This window comes from Conger conger, chromosome 11, assembly GCF_963514075.1.
Source record: "Conger conger chromosome 11, fConCon1.1, whole genome shotgun sequence".
In the NCBI taxonomy this organism is placed as follows: Eukaryota; Metazoa; Chordata; class Actinopteri; order Anguilliformes; family Congridae; genus Conger; species Conger conger.
Window position 1 is genome coordinate 41,399,827 of NC_083770.1, and position 22,234 is coordinate 41,422,060.

The following is a 22,234-nucleotide window of genomic DNA, read 5'->3' on the forward strand; positions in this document are numbered from 1 at the left end:
TGTCTCACTCGTAAGAGAAGGGATTTAACACACAGAGGGTTCCTCTAAACATCCAGCTAATTAAATTAAAGATGTGTCTCTGTAGATGTGTGATAAGGGGAAAAAACTGTAACTGATCTGGGTGATAACAAATGAAGAGTGCAGTCTAATTCTGGAGTGTGTGTGTGTGTGTGTGTGTGCGTGTGTGAGTGTGTGTGTGTGTGGGAGTGTGTGAGTGTGTGTGTGTGTGTATGTGTGTGGGAGTGTGTGTGTGTGTGAGTGTGTGAGTGTGTGAGTGTGTGTGTGTGTGTGCGTGTGTGTGTGTGGGAGTGTGTGTGTGCGTGTGTGTGTGAGTGCGTGTGTGTGTGTGTGTGTGTGTGTGAGTGCGTGTGTGTGTGTGTGGGAGTGTGTGTGTGTGTGTGTGTGTGTGTGAGTGCGTGTGTGTGTGTGTGTGTGTGTGTGTGTGCGCGCGTGTGTGTGGGAGTGTGTGTGTGTGTGCGCGTGTGTGTGTGCGTGTGTGTGTGTGCGTGCGTGTGTGTGTGCGTGTGCGCGTGCGTGCGTGTGTGTGTGTGTGTGTGTGTGCGCGTGTGTGTGTGTGTGTGTGTGTGTGTGTGTGTGTGTGTGTGTGTGTGTGTGCGTGTGTGTGTGTGTTCGTTTATGAGCATTGAGCAGTGGGCAGAGTGCGGGTGTAAAAACACACATACCATATAGAACTGAGCCACCCTGAAGAAAACAAGGTAAAAGGCACATCTCACTTCATGGAGTTTAGATTTTTATGTTATTTCAGTTATACTGCATTTTTTTGATTTGCCCAGACAGTTTTTGTGTGCGATGAACGATGTTCAATAAAACAAATCAGTTCATACATTTAGCCTCTGGCAAAATATCATCGCTGCACAAAGTTGCTTTGGAGTCACTTAGAGCATATTTCTCTGCTTTAAACCGCAAACCCATTCATGCTGCTAAAACAGCTGTTGTAAAGCCAGCGGATTGTCAGAAACTTCTGGAAGTATTCAAAATATCCTGTACCGCACATAAAAACTGCCTGGGCTGATCAACAACATACAGTAAAACTGAAACAATATTATTTTTTTCTAAATGGGGGATGTGAAATTTCCATTTAAGGCATGAGGCCACGGAGATAGCTGTGGTGTGGGAGTTTGTTTTTAGCAAATAGTGCGTTAGCATGTTAGCATGTTAGTGCATTAGCATGTCAGTGTATTAGTGCATTAGCATGTTAGCGCGTTAGTGTGTTAGCATGTTAGCGTGTTAGTACGTTAGCATGTTAGCATGTTAGCGCTCGGACCGGTCGATGACGTTTACTATGGAAAGGAAAGTGGAAGCTTGGAGGATGACCTCATCGGCTTGGATGGCAGTCAGGGATGACTCTCGTTCTAGGAACAGTTTCTTCTCTTCCCCCTTTCTTTCTCTCACTCTCCGTCTATTTTCCGCCATCTCTCCTTTTCTTTGTGTTTCTTTTCTGTCGTTCTCCTTCCCCAACCTTTTTTCCCCCAGAATCCAGTTCCATCTTTCTTTACGGACAAGATATAAGATCTAGTTGTCAGTAAGCACAGATACATTATATTTACATCAAATTACAGAGCTTTAGTTATACTTCTGTTCTCATCCAGAGCAATTTGCACAGATTACATTTGTACAAACAAACCATTTATACAGATTAATATTTTGGTGAAGTGGTTCAGAGGAAGTAGCCCTGCCCACCAGTGCAACAGCTGTGAAAGAATCAAATCATATAACACTCAAATCTGCAAGCCTAACACTGCCTTACACCGCAATCCTATACAGTACATAAATTAAGAACTGTTTGCATAATTAGTTCAAAATAATAACTATCATTATGATTAATCACAGTTTATAATAAACTAAACACAACTGCTCTGAAAACATGAATAGCTGAATAGTAACAACACTGACTCTCCCCATCTCTCTCTCCCTCCTTGTTCACGCATGCCCCCACTCTCTCCTTCCCTATCCCTCTCCCCCACTTCCTCTCCATCTCTCACTCCCTCCCTTCCACTCTCTCTCCTTCCCTATCCCTCTCCCCCTTCCTCTCTCGCTCCATTTGTCCCTCACCATCTCTCTCACTCTCTCTCTCCTGTACTGTATGGTGGTGCTGAGTTGACTCTCTGCAGTCAGCTGACTCAGACCCTCCCTCCCTCTCTCCACACTCTCCCCTCCCTCCCTCCCTCTCTCCACGCTCTCCCCCTCCCTCCCTCCCTCTCTCCATGCTCTCCCCCCCTCCCTCCCTCCCTCTCGGAGACGGAACATGCCGGCACAATGCCACAGCAGAGTGAGGCCATGCAGTTCTCCTTCTCAGATAAAAACAGCGTCCAATCGCACGGCTTGATTTATGGCAGTTGTTCTCGGGAAGCTGTCAGCCACCTCTTGACTCTCTTTTCTTTCACTCACTTGCCCTCGTCCCCTCCATCTCTCTCTCTCTCCTTCTCTCTCCATCTGACTCAAGGTTTTAAAGAGGCTGGCTTCATTCAGAATTATGCTGTTGTTGCTCTCTCCCTGGTATAGCACAGCTGGTTGGTAACCATGGTGAAGGGGGTAGTGGAACAGACGGAGGCCTTTGAAAGCCCCGCTAAAACAGCAGCTCCACGACCCGCCAAAACCGTGCGGAACAAACCGGAAACATTCCCTCACGCGTGACTCCCTCTCACCTGCCCCAGGCACCAGATCAAAGCCAGCTCACCTGCCCCAGGTACCAGCTCAAAGCCAGCTCACCTGCCCCAGGTACCAGCTCAAAGCCAGCTCACCTGCCCCAGGTACCAGCTCAAAGCCAGCTCACCTGCCCCAGGTACCAGCTCAAAGCCAGCTCACCTGCCCCAGGTACCAGCTCAAAGCCAGCTCACCTCACACTCACACACACTTCCCCAGAACATCATTAAAAGACTTAATTTCTGAACCACTGGCCCTGTGTTGTGCCCTCAAGTCTTTTATGAAACTCCACCCGCCAAATCTCCTTAACAAATTATTGATACACTCCATCTGTACCCCCCATCCCCTACAACCATGCAAACCCTACCCCCTCCCATCCCCCAGCCCTGCCCGCCCCCAAACCCCCAACCCCCAGACTCCAGCCCCCAGCCTGAACCCCCCAGCTGTACGGAAATCGGCACGGGTGTGAAAGCAGCAAAGGAGCGAAGTGAACAGGGCTGAGCGTGCAGAGGCTCAGTCAGTGAGAGCCGGGCATTAGCAGCTAATGGAGCAATGGCAGAAAGAGACTTCATCACAGGCACGGCCATCGCAGTCCATCATCATCACCATCATCATCGTCCTCCTTATCACAACCATCATCATCACCACAATCGTCATCACCGTTATTAATATAAAAACGCAGTAAACAGGTAACATCCTCTCAGGTGAAAGAGAAGCAGAAAGGGAGAGAGAGATTGCGGGGGACAGATAGCGTTCCAGGGGAGGTGAGTTTGGCAGTGTTGGGGGGGGGGGGGGGGTGACATCACCAGAGGGGTGGATGTGGGGGGATATATTAATCCTGCGTGCTGCAAGCTCACGCACACACACACACACACACACACCAGCGGCTTTCATTACACACCACCATCTGGACGGCCAATTACAGCCACATGGTAATTACAGAGGCCCCACACCCCTCCCTACACACACACACACATAACCCCCCCCCCCACACACACACACACACACACACACACATACACACCTTTCCCTACACAACCCTCCTCACACACACACACACATACACACACACACCTCTCCCTACACAACCCTCCTCACACACACACACACACGCACACACACCTCTCTCTACACAACCCTCCTCACACACACACACCTCTCCCTACACAACCCTCCTCACACACACACACACACATACACACACCTCTCCCTACACAACCCTCCTCACACACACACACACATACACACACCTCTCCCTACACAACCCTCCTCACACACACACACACACACACACACACACACACCTCTCCCTACATAAACCCCCCCCAGACACACACACACACACACACACACATTCCACCGCCCCAAATCTCTCAGAGAGTCAGGTGCAGCATCCAGACCGAAGGCTAAAACCACAGACTGCCACTGCATGCCCTCCTCACAGACATTCCACACAGTGTTTGTGTGTTTTACGGGCTCAGCATGTAAAACACGTGTGTCTCTACAGGTAAGCGCTGTAAAACATGTGTAACGCACGTGTTTCAGGGTTCAGCGGCTGTTTAAGCTCTTGCTGGCTCAGTGCTGATGTGACACTTCATGTTCAGTTTGTGGCGACGGCAACTTCACAACTAAAATCTGGGAAAAGAGGTGGTGGCATTGGCCAGGTCCGAAACCAAACCAGCGTCGGTGTCCTGTGTTCTGTGTTCTGTGTTCCGTGTTCCGTGTTCCGTGTTCCGTGTTCCGTGTTCCGTGTTCTGTGTTCTGTGTCCCGTGTTCTGTGTCCTGTGTTCTGTGTCCTGTGTTCTGTGTTCTGTGCCCTGTGTTCGGTGTCTCAGCCCCCAGGGACAGAAAGACAGATCTGGGTGGGAGATTTCACTCTCGCTTGCCGGGCTATTCCAGGCGGGCCCTGGTGAACTGTTTGTGTGTCTGACAGGCCCGTTTGTGTGTGTCACCATATCTCCGAGAAGACAAACAAACCCCAGAGCTGAATGAGGGGGCGGGGGGGGCCTCATTGTGCCAAATCTGATCGGAACGAGCACCTGTCAGGCTGAACAGTCACGGTAGAGGTCAGAGAGAGAACACCAAGGACTCCATCCTCCTCCTCCTCCTCCTCCTCCCTTTCTCTCTCTCTCCACCTCTCTGTCTCCCATTCAATCATTCCATCTCTCTCTCTCCCTCCACACCGCTCTATCTTTCTCTCTCTCATTCCATCTCTCTCCACCAACCTCTGTGTTGCTCTCTCTCTTCGGCAGATGAATATGCGCGGGGTTTCGTGTTTTGTGTTTGGGTGCTTGATGTCTGCTTCGACACCAAGTTTCACATCACAGCGCTGTATTTATGTACACCCACACACAGAGAAGTATCTCTCCATTATCTGTGGGAGAATAGTTAAATATAACTCCATACACGGAGGTAATTAGAGACAGCAGTCTGGGAACACCGGTGACACAGTCAGCATGCTATCTCTCCCACTCTTTCCTCTCCTCTCCTCTCATCCTCCTGTTTATCACCCATTTCTCCTGCTCCCTGCACTCCCTCCCTCTCTCTCTCCTTCCAGCAGAAATGGCATTCCGACAACCAGCGATATTCCGAGCCTCGCTCCCACGGAAGAGGCCCGGAAAGCCAGGGGGGTATTAATCCCTGGCATCACCGTGACAACAGCCGGCTGATAGAGTTTGACGGATGGAGGCAGAGGTTTTTCCCGCTGCAGTTCAGAACGCGGGGGAAACACACAACGTTTATTTATTTCTCTCCAGCAGATAAGAGTAGGCCGCAGCTCTCTTTTCAGTCTGACTGCCAACACCACACCCCAACACCCCAACACCACACCCCAACACCCCAACACCACACCCCAACACCCCAACACCCCAACACCACACCCCAACACCACACCCCAACATCCCAACACCACACCCCAACACCCAAACACCACACCCCAACACCCCAACACCACACCCCAACACCCCAACACCACACCCCAATATCCCAACACCACACCCCAACACCACACCCCAACACCCCAACACCCCAACACCACACCCCAACACCCCAACACCACACCCCAATATCCCAACACCATACCCCAAGCCATGCCCAACACCACACCCCAACACCCCACCCCAACACCACACCCCAAGCCATGGCCAACACCACACCCCAACACCCCAACACCACACCCCAAGCCATGGCCAACACCACACCCCAACACCCCAACACCACACCCCAAGCCATGCCCAACACCACCACACCCCAACACCACACCCCAAGCCATGCCCAACACCACAACACCCCAACACCACACCCCAATATCCCAACACCACACCCCAAGCCATGGCCAACACCACAGCCACTTCCACACCCAAAACCACACCCAGTGCCACACCTAAATCCATTCTCACACCTTGGTTCCAAAGGTTTCCATCAACAACACACATACACACACACCCCACAAACACACCCTCCCCAGACACACACACACACCCCACAAACACACCCTCCCCAGACACACACACACACAGCGCCCCCCAGACACACACACACACCCTCCCCAGACACACACACACACACACACCCCACAGCGCCCCCCAGAGGCCACCCACCTCCCGGTCTTTCAGCTTCATGGCCAGGACCAGCTGTTGCCTGTGATTGGTCAGAGCCTCGCGGTAGTTCCCCTTGGAGAAGAAGGCGGAGCCCAGGTTACCATGGGCACGGCACTCTCCTGATTGGTCACCTGGAGGGAGAGAGAATCAAGTTCTTCATTTGTTTGTTTTTTCTTTCAGGATTAGAATTATAATTCACCTGGCATCTATTAGTTGGATGTATCTACTCACATACATTTCATATGCTGCATTGTAGTTTATATACATTGCAGTGTTCATTCACACTGTAAAGTGTCTTTGTGACAGTCTTCTGTGAAAAGCACTATACAAAAGAAATTTAATTTAATTGTATTGTATAGAATTGAATTGTAGACCTTTGGCAACACATATAGTACGTATATTAGCCAATAAAGCCAATAAAGCTTATTTTTAATTTAAATTTAAATTTAATTAAAAATTGAGAGGGAGAGAGAGGCAGGAAGAGAGAGACCAAGGGAGAGAAGGAGAGAGACAGAGAGAGGGGGAGAGAAGGAGAGAGACAGAGAGAGAGGGGAGAGAAGGAGAGAGAGTAGACAGGGGAGCAGGCAGGAAGCCCAGGTGTGTTAGAGACACCACACACCGACATGAGCAGGATTACTGTGGACACAAACAGGAACATTTAATTTCAGCTCAGCTTCCATCTAACTCACACTGACTCAGCCCGTGGATTTTCAAACTTAATTCAGCAAATGCAATTATTCAGCTGTTTACTTAGCAGAAACCCCATGGTAAAAGGCGTTTAAAACAAAGCAGCTCTCAATTACAATCACTTCCCATCTGCTCACACAAACGATGTTTCAAACTGGACACAGGAAGTCAAGTGCCTTTTCTTCTCATTATTATTCAACTCTATTCTTAGTAATTCATCAGATTTATTTGCTTATTTACATGGGAGGCATCCCACTGTCCGAGGCATTTCACTCTCAGAGTTCAGCACAGACTAAAATGTCAAATTCAGAAGTATGTTTAGTAAATGCATTGGCCCTTACTTTCACTGTTTCACTCTCTCAAACCCATTTCTATTGGCTGGATTTTCACTGTTCCACCCTCTCAAACCCATTTCTATTGGCTGGGTTTTCACTGTTCCACGCTCTCAAACCCATTTCTATTGGCTGGATTTTCACTTTTCCACCCTCTCAAACCCATTTCTATTGGCTGGATTTTCACTGTTCCATGCTCTCAAACCCATTTCTATTGGCTGGATTTTCACTGTTCCACGATCTCAAACCCATTTCTATTGGCTGGGTTTTCACTGTTCCACCCTCTCAAACCCATTTCTATTGGCTGGATTTTCACTGTTCCATGCTCTCAAACCCATTTCTATTGGCTGGATTTTCACTGTTCCACGCTCTCAAACCCATTTCTATTGGCTGGGTTTTCACTGTTCCACCCTCTCAAACCCATTTCTATTGGCTGGGTTTTCACTGTTCCACGATCTCAAACCCATTTCTATTGGCTGGGTTTGCACAGAGCAGCTGCAGTGAAGCTCTCTCCTCGGGGGGAGAACATCAGTACACCAGAGGGACCATCAGCGCCCTCCAGAGTCTGGGAGATGAACTGTGACCCACACAGGGCCAGGGGTGTGCTCCCCTGGGACTGAAATTAGACATCTGCAGCTGGGTCTCTCTCTCACACACACACACACACACACACACACACACAGCTCAGCTGGGCTCTGGCTCCCCCAGGCTTACAGGAAGGTTGTTATTGCTGAACTAGGAGCAGCAGAGAGAGTGCTGGACCAAACTGCGCGGCTAACAGCTACTGCAGAGTCCATCTGCGCATCTCTGCAGAGCTCACTGCTACTGAGGCATCTCTGCAGAGCTCACTGTTACTGAGGCATCTCTGCAGAGCTCACTGCTACTGAGGCATCTCTGCAGAGCTCACTGCTACTGAGGCATCTCTGCAGAGCTCACTGCTACTGAGGCACTGACTGACCAGCTCAACCAAGCTCCACCCCACTCTTAAACAGGCTCCGCCCAGCTCTTAAACAGGCTCCGCCCAGCTCTTAAACAGGCTCAGCCCAGCTCTTAAACAGGCTCCACCCAGTCCATCGAAACATCACCCCCATCCTTCATAGCCCCGCCCTGATCAAAACTAACCCCACCCATCCCATACAGGCGCAGCCTAATCCATAAAACACCCCCATCCAGCATAGATACGCCCCCATCAAACCCAGCCCCGCTCCCCCATCCCCCCTGGCCCCGCCCCTCACCTAAGGTCTTGGCGACCTCCAGGTCCTGCTGCATGTAGGCGGAGCTCTTCTCGGTGTTGCCGAGCGACCAGTAGGCGCTGCTGAGGGCGGAGAACACGGAGCCGCGGAGCTTCAGGCTGCAGGTGCCGATCTTCAGCCCAGCCTCCAGCACCACCACCGAGGAGGCGTGGTGACCGGCCGACAGCAGCTCCTGGCCAATCACCGACACCACCACGAACGGGCTGCGGTCCAGCTTCATCTTCTGCAGCTGCTGATAGGTCGGCTCCAGGGAGTCTGTCAGGGGGGAGGGGGGAGGGGGGTCAGCATTGCATTACCGTCGTTTAGCCGACGCTTTTATCCAAACTGACTTACAGTTGATTAGACCAAGCAGGGGCCAATCCCACCTGGAGGTGTGTGTGTGTGTGGGTGTGTGTGTGTGTGTGTGGGTGGGTGGATGGGGTGCTGGGGTCTCGTATATTTGTGAACATTCGTTCAGGGGTTGTCAAACCTTTTTGGGGGAATCTCTGCTCTCCCCTGAGGAAAAACAGTAGTGCTGAAAACCCCCCAGAAAAAGACTTAAACAGGGTTTTATTCCTTAGAACGAATATGGGTTGTGAAACCATGTTAAGTATGGAGCTGGTCTGAACTGGTCAACCAGCTACCAGCTGTTTCAAAACCTAGCTTGAGCAGTTTTAAGGGGGGGTTTAAGCAGGGGGTGGGGGGGGGGGCATACATACGGTTAACATACGGACCATGACAGACTGATCCCAGATCAGCGCTCACACGCCGCCACGTGTTACTCCTGGTTACAGGAGCTCATGGCTGTTTTAACAACACCTGCTGCAAATTAGGTCAAATACATGATCTCCTCTCAATATCTCGCTCAACCAACGGAAATATTTTCACTTGAATGCACACACATATACCGGGATACACACACACACACACACACACACACACACACACACACACACACACACAGACTCTCACTCATGCTTACACACAGATACTCACACACACACACACACACACACACACAGACTCTCTCATGCTTACACACAGATACTCACACACAGATGCGGTTGGCAGTGGCGGTGAGCCCTCACAGAGAGGGAGAGAGAGAGGTAGAGTGAGAGAGAGAGAGGTAGAGAGGTAGCGTGAGAGAGAGAGAGGGGTAGAGTGAGAGAGAGAGGTAGAGAGGTAGCGTGAGAGAGAGAGGGGTAGAGTGAGAGAGAGAGAGATAGATAGAGCGAGAGAGGGCACATATCATCCCCATTCAGAGCTGGTAATTTTATTCCCTCTGACACACAGAGCGCTGCCATAAATCACCCTGCAGCAGCCCCTCTCACTCAGACACACACACACACACACACACACACAGGCTCTCTCTCACACACACACACACACACAGGCTCTCTCACACACACACACACACAGGCTCTCTCTCACACAAACACACACACACAGGCTCTCTCTCACACACACACACACACACAGGCTCTCTCACACACACACACACACACACACACAGGCTCTCTCTCACACACACACACACACACACAGGCTCTCTCACACACACACACACACACACACACACAGGCTCTCACACACACACACACACACACACACACACGCTCTCTCACACACACACACACACACACACGCACACACAGGCTCTCTCACACACACACACACACACACACACACACTCTCTCACACACACACACACACACACAGGCTCTCTCATACACACACACACAGGCTCTCTCACACACACACACACACACACACACACGCTCTCTCACACACTCACACACACACACACACACACAGGCTCTCTCACACACACACACACACAGGCTCTCTCTCTCTCACACACACACACACACACACACACAGGCTCTCTCACACACACACACACACACACACACAGGCTCTCTCACACACACACACACACACACACACAGGCTCTCTCTCACACACACACACACACATAGGCTCTCTCACACACACACACACACACACACACAGGCGCTCTCTCACACACACACACACACAGGCTCTCTCACACACACACACACACACACACAGGCTCTCTCTCACACACATACACACACACACAGGCTCTCTCTCACACACACAGACACACACAGACACACACCGGTTCTCTCAAACACACACACACACACACACACACACACACACACGCAGGTTCTCTCACACACACACAAAGAGGGTGCCCCTGCCTCCATAACGCCGTCCCTGGGGAGTGTGTGACAGTTATAAAAACCCCTCCGTTCTGTACGCCTCGCTACGCTCCAGGTTTTCCGGCGCTTTCTCCCCTTTCCTCCTCGTAAATAAAATCAGAATCGCGTCATGTTCCCATTTCACGAGCCAGCGCCGCTCATCCCTCCTCCCGCCGCGCGGACGGTCGCGGGAATCCCGCCTGTCAGCGCGGGCGGCTACCCCGCCGCCGCGGGTCCCGCTAGCCCGTCCGTCTTCATCCCGCTACAGCGCCATTTACAAACAAACTGTCAGCTGCCACTGCCACCATCTCAGCATTTCATCTCCACAACACAACGCCGGCACGGACGCACTCACGAGTCCATTAAACAGGACCGGTCGCTACCGAACAGCAGCCTACACTCCCAGGAATAAAGTCACAGTGGGGGTACAGGATACAAATTTCCCAAATGTACCCTGAAAGTACAGTAATTCTCTTTGGGTACAAATGGGTACTTTCTCCAAGCAAAACAGGTACAACTAATTAATCATGTATTCCTGGATAGGGGAATAGTTTTATGCACATTACATTATATTACTTTACTGACATTTGGCTGACGCTCTTATCTAAAGTCACTTACAGTTGATTAGACTAAGCAGGAGACAATCCTCCCCTGGAGCAATGCAGGGTTAAGGGCCTTGCTCAAGGGCCCAACAGCTGTGTGGATCGTATTGTGGCTACACCGGGATTAGAACCACTGACCTTGCGTGTCCCAGTCCTTTACCTTAACCACTACGCTACAGGCTGCCCCACACACATGCCTATAGGTTACAGCACCAGCAGCAGACATTTGCACCTCTTTTGTACCACTTCTCAGACCTTCATTTCTGAGAGAGGATTGTGGCCTTTTCTCCATTTGCCCGGGATACATTTTGAGCTTCACTCAAACACCCTCGCCCCCCCCCCTCTGTCACCACCTCTTATCCTGGGCGTACAGATCTGAGAGCGGTTGAGCGGCGGAGGGAGTTAGCAGTCATCGACACGGGCGCACACTTCCGCGGCCTTCCCCGGGCGCGCGCGCGGGGGGAAAGGTGCCGGAGCGGAACGCAGATACACGGTAATTGAATGCATCTTTCATAAGCCCGGTACGCGCACTACACGGAGCGACGCGCCCGTCTAAGCCTATCCCAGGAGCCGCCGCACGCTCCCGCAGCGTGAAAGGTCACTGGGATTACTCTAACTGTGTCAACATTTCACGTTTATTACCACATTACTCAGGCTACATTATTTATTCACTCTGCGGAAAGTTTAATCCGGAATGACTCGCACGGTGTATTATTACCGCATACACTCCAGCCCAGGGACACAGCAGGATGTAAACCGGAGACGGTTAAGCACCAAGGATGCGATGGCTTTTAGGTTTGAACCCGCAACCTCACACTTCTTGCTGTACTGGTTGTGGTGACATGATTGATACTGCAGCATCATTCCTGTGAATCTTGGGGTTCTTTTGCATCATGCTACCTTTAAGATTTATTAAATGTTAAAACATTTACCATATGCTTACCATATGATAAATTAGGCCATACTTGCTTAGTGATTCATAGATTACAGTATTTGTACCTTTGCATTTACAAAGCTGTAGTTGGGACCATAATATCTTTGTAGATTAAACCACAGTAATTTACTTTAAGAATTCAGGTGAAGTACCTTGGTCACAGGTACCATGTGCATGAAAGTGAGGAGGTAATCCATAAAGTGAAGGGTGGGCTCCTCTCCTGCATTTCAGTAGGCAGGATTATGAAATGTTTCTTTAACATTTATTAATATTTAATAAACATTTAATACAATATGTTCACTAAGGATGTCAATAAACAATGAATAAATCTTGTTCTATTATGAATTATGCACAGGGGGGACACTGCAGGGTGTGTATGTGCAGAAGCGTGGGCCACTCTCCTCCATGCCGAAAGTATCGTTATAAAGATGAGAACCAGAAAGTATTGTTATAAATATGGGAACCAGAAAGTATCGTTATAAAGATGGGAATCAGAAAGTATTGTTATAAAGATGGAAACCAGAAAGTATTGTTATAAAGATGGGAACCAGAAGGTATTGTTATAAAGATGGGAACCAGGAAGTATCATGACGCAGATGAGAACCAGGAAGTATGAGACAAGAGTCAGACCCTGCTGTGGTGACCTCTGCCCTGGCCTGGCATCAGAAACTCTAAATCCCAGAATGCATGTGCCTGTTCAACTGCTTCTGGCTTTACCTTTGTTTTCACCCTTTTTTATTTCAGCGAATTATATTCTGGTGAATGAAGACGGTGATTTGCCTTAAGGCAACATTCAGAGAACAGTGAAGAATCCAGCAGAGAGTGAGAGTGCAGTAGATGGCCCTGGGCCCTGAGAGAGAGGGAGAGAAGGAGAGAGAGGGAGGGAGAGAGATGGAGGGAAGGATAGAGAGAGGGAGAGAGGGAGAGAGAGAGGGAGGGAGGGAGGGAGGGAGAGAGATGGAGAGAGGGAGAGAAAGAGAGGGAGGCATAGAGAGAGGGAGAGATGGAGGGAGAAGGAGAGAGGGAGAGGGAGAGGGAGAGTGGGAGAGGGAGAGATAGGGAGGGAGGGAGAGATAGGGAGGGAGGGAGAGGGTCGTAAAGCTCTCCATCTGGAGACTCCTTGTAAATGCCTCAGATCTCTCAGCCGAATGAAAACAAAATAAAATAGTGCTGGCATTTGGAAATGTGTGTGTATGCGTGATTATGTGTGTGTGTGTGTGTGTGTGTCTCTGTGTGACTGTGTGTGGGTGACTATGTGTGTGTACGTGTGACTGTGTGAGTGTGTGTGTGCATCCTCGCTCTCGTGAATAGCTGACATTACATGCTTTGTAAAAGAACAATTGCTCAGATAAAAAAGTGCAAACGCTGAGTGAGAGAGTGAGAGAATGAGAGAGAGAGAGAGAGAGAGAGAGAGAGAGAGACAGAGAAATCCGTTTCCCTGCTCAGTGCAGCACAGATCTGTGGGGACAAGAGCCCCTCACTGCAAAGAAGTGGCAAAGAAGAGGGGCATTGTGGGAAACAAGGTGAACACTTACATAATTGGCTTGTTTATTTGTTTGTTTTTAGGGGGGAGATGAGTGTGCACTGTCTTCACTTAATTCACAACTATCATTTAATAGCTCTCTAAATGAGCTTAAAACCTCTCTCTCTCTCTGTCTCTATCCCTCCCTCTTTCTCCATCTCTCTGTGTACATTGCACTCTTTCCTTCTGTCTTTCTCTGTCTCTCTCTCTCTCTCTGTCCATAAACAGATGCAGGCACTCACTCAGCACCCCCCTCCAAACATGTTTATCTGTCTGAAAGGATGGAGCCTCTTGCCATGGCTGAGCGTGGGCCCGTTTGTATAAATATGGGCCTCCTCTCAAAGGCCTTTCCCCTTCCAGCACTGAAGTCGTGACTCTCTCTGTTCGCCCTTTCGGGGACGATAATCACTCTTTTTAAAACGCAGACCTCAGAGTGAACGAGACGCCCCTGATGGTTTTGGGGGGTCATTAAGCCGGGAGACTGGACTGGAACGTCTCCTCGGTTTGGCTCGGGCTGAGGACGCAGTGGCCCGCCAGGTTATCTGTTTGCATGCAGACAGAGCACTGCTGTATCCATCAGAGGGAAAACAGGAGCCAGAATGGCCCCCAATCCGCTCCCCCCCAGAGCCTTCCCCAAGCCTACGAGTTCCCGGCTCATTAACAGAGTTAGCACAGCAATTAGTCACCCGTCAACATACACACACCTGCACAAACACACACACACACACACACACACTCACACACACATGCATACCCACATATATATACACACACACACTCTCATACAGACACACAGACTCACACACTCACACAGACACACAAACAAACAGCCTGCACAAACACACACATGCATACACACACACACATGCATACCCACATATATATATATATATATATACACACACACACTCTCATACAGACACACAGATACACACACACACACACACACACACACACATACACACACACAGACTCACACAGACACACACACAAACAGCCCGCACAAACACACACATGCATACACACACACACACACACAAACAGCCTGCATGGTGAGGAAGAATAACAGGAAGTGGAAGGGTTCAAGGTTGCCGTGCGCTCTTGTCTCTTTAAGGGCCTGTCAGCGTGGGTAATGTAGTGTTTACAACAGCAGTGATGGGCAAGGACACGCTATCCCATCAGCCCACAGCAGACAGTGGACAGGCCTGCAGAGTTCAGTTACACACTGCTTTAGCTGCCAGAGTCCTCCCACAGTCTAATGGCATGTAGCACAAGATCTATTAGCATTACTGGCTAACTATGGAGCATTTACAGAAATGTTGTTATGTGCGCTGACTGTAACAAAAAAGCTAATTTAAAAAAATGAAGGGTTTCCTTCTGTCAATCAGCATATGTCCCCATTAAGTTCACAGGAAGCGTGCATCATCATCATCATCATCATCATCATCCCGGAATCTTACTGTTTCCCGGGGTAGGGGGGATTTTCAGTTTTTATTCCTTTGTGAACTTCTTTGTGGAATTGAAAAGACAGACTGATAGGTTGATGAGTTGAATGGTTCGGTGATTTATTGAGACGTTCATTCACTGAATCGGTTGACTGAATGGTCAAACTGGGTGATTAATTGGTCGACTCTGTCGATCGGTGGACGGGCTGGTCGACCGGTTGACAGTGTGATAATGAGACCCGTCACACAGAGCCCAGGAAAGGGCGGGGAACGGGGGGGGGGGGGGGGGGGGTCAGCGTACCTCGTAACGGGGACTTCATGGCGGCCTCCACCATGCCCACCAGCAGCTGCAGGCTCTTGGGGTCCTGGGCCAGCCCCGAGGCGAAGGCGGCCAGCGCGTCGGCGTGCCGCCCCAGGTACTGGAGGGCAACGCCCTGTCGGAAGTATGCCTGCGGAGAGAGAGGGGAGCGGGTCAGTCATTTGCGTGCAACGCTTGAGCCGAAATGGCGGACACGAGGCAATCGCAGTAGATAAAGAGGAGCACCTTGCGTCAATCATTTCCCGTGCAACGCTTGAGCCATCATGGTGGCCACGTGGCAATCGCAGTAAATACAGTTTGCGTCTATGGCTTGAGCCATCATGGCGGCCGCAATGCGATTGCAGCAAATAAAGAGGAGCACCTGGGGTCAGTCATTTCTGTCCAATGCTTGAGCCGCAATGGTGGCCACATCAAGTAAAAATGTAATATATATTGGTCAAGCTTATAATGTGAAGGCATCATTCTACAATGAAAAACCATTAAAAAAAAACACAGAAGGGAATTCTGTATAGCCTTCAGTGCGTGTTTTTATGAACACAGCCCAGACAGAATCGACCCATCACCATGAAACGGTGCTTTTAAAGGTGCCAGACTGCGCACTGAACGCAGGACACGGGCTGAAAACAGGCTCCTGTCGGGAGTGAGGCCCGCGCAGGGATTTAACGCAGCGGGGCTGAAGGAAGCACGTCAGGGCACACACGCACTCGGCCAGATCTGATAACGACACGCATCACACGCTAAAATAAACACACAATTCAATATGAGGAAAACGACGCAGGCGGAATCACATCCCTGAGGAAGCCCAGTCCAGCCATTCCCACCTGCCTCTCTCTGCTCCTCCCATAGAGTTCCCGGAATTGCGGCATTCCCGACATTATCCCGGCTCTGGATCGCAGTGTTCGTCCTCCTTCCCCCACAGACGCAAATCCCTGAACTTTACACAGCCTACTGAGTCAGAACCACAGAGCAGCCCAAACTACAGATCGGCCCAAACTACAAACCGGTCAAAACCACAGACCAGCCAAAACTACAGACCGGCCAAAACTACAGACCAGTCAAAACCACAGACCAGCCCAAACCACAGACCGGCCAAAACCACAGACCAGCCAAAACTACAGACCAGCCAAAACTACAGACCGGCCAAAACCACAGACCAGTCAAAACCACAGACCAGCCCAAACCACAGACCGGCCCAAACTACAGATCAGCCCAAACTAGAGACAGGCCAAAAACACAGACTAGCCGTAACTACAGACCAGCCCAAACTAGGCCTGAAGGGCCATGTCACCCTGACTAATAAACTCAGAGCTCACTTCCTCACTCTCACACGCGACCCCCTCAGTGACACACCCCCCTCAGTGAGGCCCCCTCAGTGATCCCCCCCCTCAGTGACGACCCCCTCAGGGGCGCGGTGCTAATTCATAATTAACACCCAAAACCACGTTCCACCTCGTCTCCTCCGAGCCACGCCCTCGTTGCCGCCGGCAACACAGAAAGGAAGGGATTAGACAAAATGAGACATGACACCAAATTCATGAAGAGAGAGTAATTAATTTACACTTTGCTTTCCGGCACCCCTCCATTACTGAGACAACATCGTGTCCCCCCCACCCCAAACACTGCGGCCCTCATCCCTTACCCCCCCAAAAAACACGTTATTCAAATGAATGGGGACGCAGATTAGATTTCGCACATTAACCTCGCCAGTGACAGTGTTATTATGGGATGGAGCAAGGGCCACATTACGTGCTCCATATTAATTGCTTCTCAAAACACGCTCACACACACGCTCATACACATGTGCACACTCCTACACACACACCCTCACACACACGCTCATACACATGTGCACACTCCTACACACACACACACACACACACACACACTCTCAAACATGCTCTCACACACGCTCACACACACGCTCACACACGCACACTCCTACACACACACCCACACCCACACGCTCATACACATGTGCACACTCCTACACACACACCCTCACACACACGCTCATACATGCTCTCCAACACGCTCACACACACGCTCACACACGCACACTCATACACACACACACACACACACACTCTCAAACATGCTCTCACACACGTTCACACACACGCTCACACACGCACACTCATACACACACACACACACACACGCTCACACACACACTCTCACACGCTCTCACACACACTCTCACACACACACTCCTACACACGTACGCTCACACACAAGCGCACACACGCACACTCATACACACACAGACATACACACGCTCACACACACACTCTCACACGCTCACACACACACTCTCACACACACACACGCTCACACACACACTCTCACACACACACGCTCACACACACACTCTCACACGGTCACACACACACTCGTCGCTCCGGGTTCAGGCTGAAAGTGAGAGAGCTGGAATGTTCTGCCCCGGGGAATGACACACATTTAAAATCACTTCTGTCTTTGATTAGATTAGATTTACTGTATGAGTGCGTTCACTGAGGTTTCTGTAGCACCACTCCGAGAGAGAGAGGAACGCGGGTGGTGGGGTTGGGGGGGGGAACTCTCTGCTCCAAACCAAAATTGACGTCTCCTTTTTTACCCCGAATGTCCTGACATACATGGAGGTATTAAACCACCGGTACACTTCTGGGGGCGAGAGCATTTGAATACTGCAGACACACGCATGTGCATAAATGCATGAGTGTAATAGGGCCACAGAAATGTGACAAAATCAATGCAGCCTGCCGTCTTCACAGAATGAGGTTCCTACCATTCATTTATCTTCTGCCACGCCTGCCTGCCCCTACAGACACACACACAGACATGCTCTCTATCACACACACACACACACACAAACAGACACATCCTCTCTCTCTCTTTCACACAAACACACACACCCTCTCTGTCTCCTACACACACACACACACAGACAGACACAGACACACTCTCACTCACACACACACACACACAGACATGCTCTCTATCACACACACACACACACACACAAACAGACACAGACACACTCTCACTCACACACACAGACATGCTCTCTATCACACACACACACAAACAGACACACCCTCTCTCTCTCTTTCACACACACACACACACACACCCTCTCTGTCTCCTACACACACACACACACACACACAATCACACCCTCTCTCACACACACACACACACACACACACACACACAGACACACTCACACACACACACAGACACACTCTCACACACACACACACACACACACACACCCTCTCTCTCTCTTTCACACACACACACACCCTCTCTGTCTCCTACACACACACACAAACACAACCTCTCTCACACACACACACACACACAGACACACAGACACACTCTCACTCACACACACACTCACACACACACACACACACACCCTCTCTCACACACACGCAATGAAACATACCTTTACAGACACACACACACACACACCCTCACACACACATGCATACATATATATGAAGGTGCACACTACACACATACAGACACTCACACATACACGTACATGCAGGGGCGCACACACACACACACACACACACACACACAGAAACACACACACCTATGCAAATATACAGGTACACAAACAAAAGACAGAGCTATATAAATACACACACAAATATATTTCAGCACTGTACGCACATTACAGTGGGCAAATTGAGTTTGTCTCATTGTCCTTGTGGAACACAGGCTGCTCCATCACCAATAAGCTCAGCCTTGAAAACAGCTCTAAAATCCATTTTCCTCGAGACACTTCTCTGTCCAGGGGTGGTAGGCTGGCATATTAGTTAATGTCCCAGCCACTGGGATTTTCACCCCAAGAGGAAATGCTGGCTACACACAACCCCCCCCCCCCCCCCCCCCCGCCCTCATAAGAAGAATGGCCCCCACTTGACAACAGAACTGCATATGTCAGCAAAACACCAGACTAGGGAGGGGGGGGGGGGGCACCGTGGATGCAAGGTTTAACCCTACGCGGGAGGGTGGACATTGTGACAGAATTCTAGAAAGAGGTGGCTGATGGGACATGAAGTCCAGAGCTTGCATAAGAGCACTCATTTCTAAATCCGATGTCCGCAGCCCTAGTGCCGGACAACCAAAGGGTGTGTCTGTTTTTTGTTTTCTGTCTAAAATACAAATGCAATTCAAACCCAAGAAACCAGGTGAGGTGAGCTAAGCATGTGATCATCTGCGTTAATTGATCAATTAAGTGTGGAGTGGCAATAAAGACTACAATTGAGATTAGCGTTGCTGACACTAACAGCAGGTGTGCTAAGCCCTCCTTAGCACCTAGCTTCTGTGCCTTTGTTCTCATCAGTCACTCTTTGCTCTTATCAGTTCAACAACCAAACACTTGCTTTTCCATTTTCCAATGCAAAGTGATAAAAAAAACAATCCCTCCTTATGTTTTATCAGACCAGACTTAATTTATAAATTGTGCTCTTTACCACAGCCAAACACAAACCCAGATATTTCTAAGAACATGAACATTGGGTGTACTATTACAATGCTACCGCTGGGTAACAGCTATGGGGTTTGAGAGGTCTCTGTGTCCTGACTGGGTATTTCCACTTTAATCAGCAGCCAATTAAAGTGGGTGACAGACAGACAGACCAGGGCTCCCAAACCGAGAGGATATTTGAGAGGCCAGGCTGCTGGTCCAGGGTGTTATCAGACAGGGTCAGATCCTGGCCTCTCACAGTACGGAACAAATCCTCCCCAATCACAGCGAGCAGGACAGGAAGCTGCTCCAGATCAGAGCGATACACAGGCCAACACCTTCTCTAAACTGCTTTTCTGTGCTCGATTGATCTTGGCTGGTGCTATTGAGCAAACCAAGAGGACCAGAAGGTGGAGTTTGCACTTTGAGTGTATTTCATACACACACACACACACACACACACATATATACACACACCCCTCTCTCACACACACATATATATATATACACACACCCCTCTCTCTCAGACACACACCTGCGCACACACACACACCCCTCTCACACACAGACACACACCACACACAGACAGACACACACCCCTCTCTCTCTCTCACTCACACACACACACACACACACCCCTCTCTCTCTTTCACACACACACACACACACACCCCTCTCTCACATACTCACACACAAACACACACCTCTCTCACACACACACACACACTCTCTGGCAGGTAAAGGCAGAGTGCTAACCATCACGCCTGGTGCCAATTTACACCTAACAGGATCTGCCTGACAGCTCCACGGCAACCACTTCGAACCTTCGCTCGGCTGAGTAACGGATGAGTCCTCACCAGGGCAACCAGCGGTCTGAGGATCAGAGAGACAGGGCTTGTGTGTCTGTGTGTGTGTGTGTGTGTGTGTGTGTGTGTGTGAGAGAGAGTGTGTGTGTGTGTGTATCTGTGTGTGTGTGTGTGTGTGTACAGCTATTACTGCCCTAACGAACAGAGTGTGTGCGGTTGGTTTGGGTGGAAGTAAGGATACATTCCAACAGTCCCCTTCAGCAGAACTACGGCAGTAGAATTAAGAGGAACGAGATGATTTTGAGTAAAGATATGTTGTTTGTGAGTGGTTCTTCTCGGGAAGATGAGATGAGATCAGAACTTCGCAGATGATGTCACACAGTTGGGTAAACAAACCAAAGACGGGAGAAGCGCTCGACCAGATTCAGACCGAACATGAACACGGTCATTCCTCAGAGGTTTTTAAAGTCTCTCGACAGCGGTACAGTATCTAAAGAAGGTTGCCTGTGTGCCTTCCCTCCTGACTAAGAAACAGCAGAGAAATCCAACACGCTGGGGCGGCCATTTTACCCCAGAGGCTCGCTCTGCAAGTGAGAGGAGGGAGGAGGGAGGAGGGGTGTAAAAACGGGGGTGTAAAAACACTGTTGTCTCTCCCAAGCTGGTTAATATTTCATGACTGCTTGTTTGAAGTCGTTTTAAATATTCATTCCTTTTTCCTGAAGAGGAAGAACATGTATGATCCCGAAAAAAAGATACACGTGCTTCTACACCCGATGACAAGAAAATACAGACACTCATGCAGGCAGGCACAAACAGACACGGACACACACACACACACACACAGATACATAGACACACACTATGCACACACACACACAGATACAGACACACAAACTATGCGCACACACACATATACATGCTATGTGCACACGCACACACACACAGATACAGACACACACACTATGCACACACACCCATACACACGCTATGTGCACACACACACACACACACACAGATACAAACACACACACTATGCCCACACACACATACACACGCTATGTGCACACACACACTCACACACAGACACACATACACACACACACACTCACTCACTCACACACAGTTGACCCAGCGGCCGAGTAACAGTTGAGAGAGCTGTGTGCAGTATTGAGGGTCAAATGAACAGGATAACGGATGCCTATAATGACAATAAGCCTTAAATCAGGGAAAATGCAAACGCCCCCACCCCCAAAGAAATAGCAGCACATTTGGCACCTCCCCCAGCACAAATGGGGTGGGGGGGGGGGCATTACTGTACTAAAGGCAGAGCCCCTGCTGTTCTGGTAATGGAGCCCAAAAATCAGATGTTCACACACTGTCAGCA

The 22,234-nt window shown here is 49.9% G+C and overlaps 1 protein-coding gene across 1 annotated transcript in view; it reads right to left on the reverse strand.

Annotated features, from left to right (window-relative positions):
- The window catches only part of LOC133139963 (tetratricopeptide repeat protein 28-like), a 259,700-nt gene that overhangs the window by 85,282 nt on the left and 152,184 nt on the right, over positions 1–22,234 (reverse strand). Inside the window, 3 exon segments of the mRNA XM_061259454.1 lie at positions 6,264–6,394; positions 8,518–8,790; positions 15,547–15,694. Coding sequence (XP_061115438.1) covers positions 6,264–6,394; positions 8,518–8,790; positions 15,547–15,694 — 552 coding nt within the window.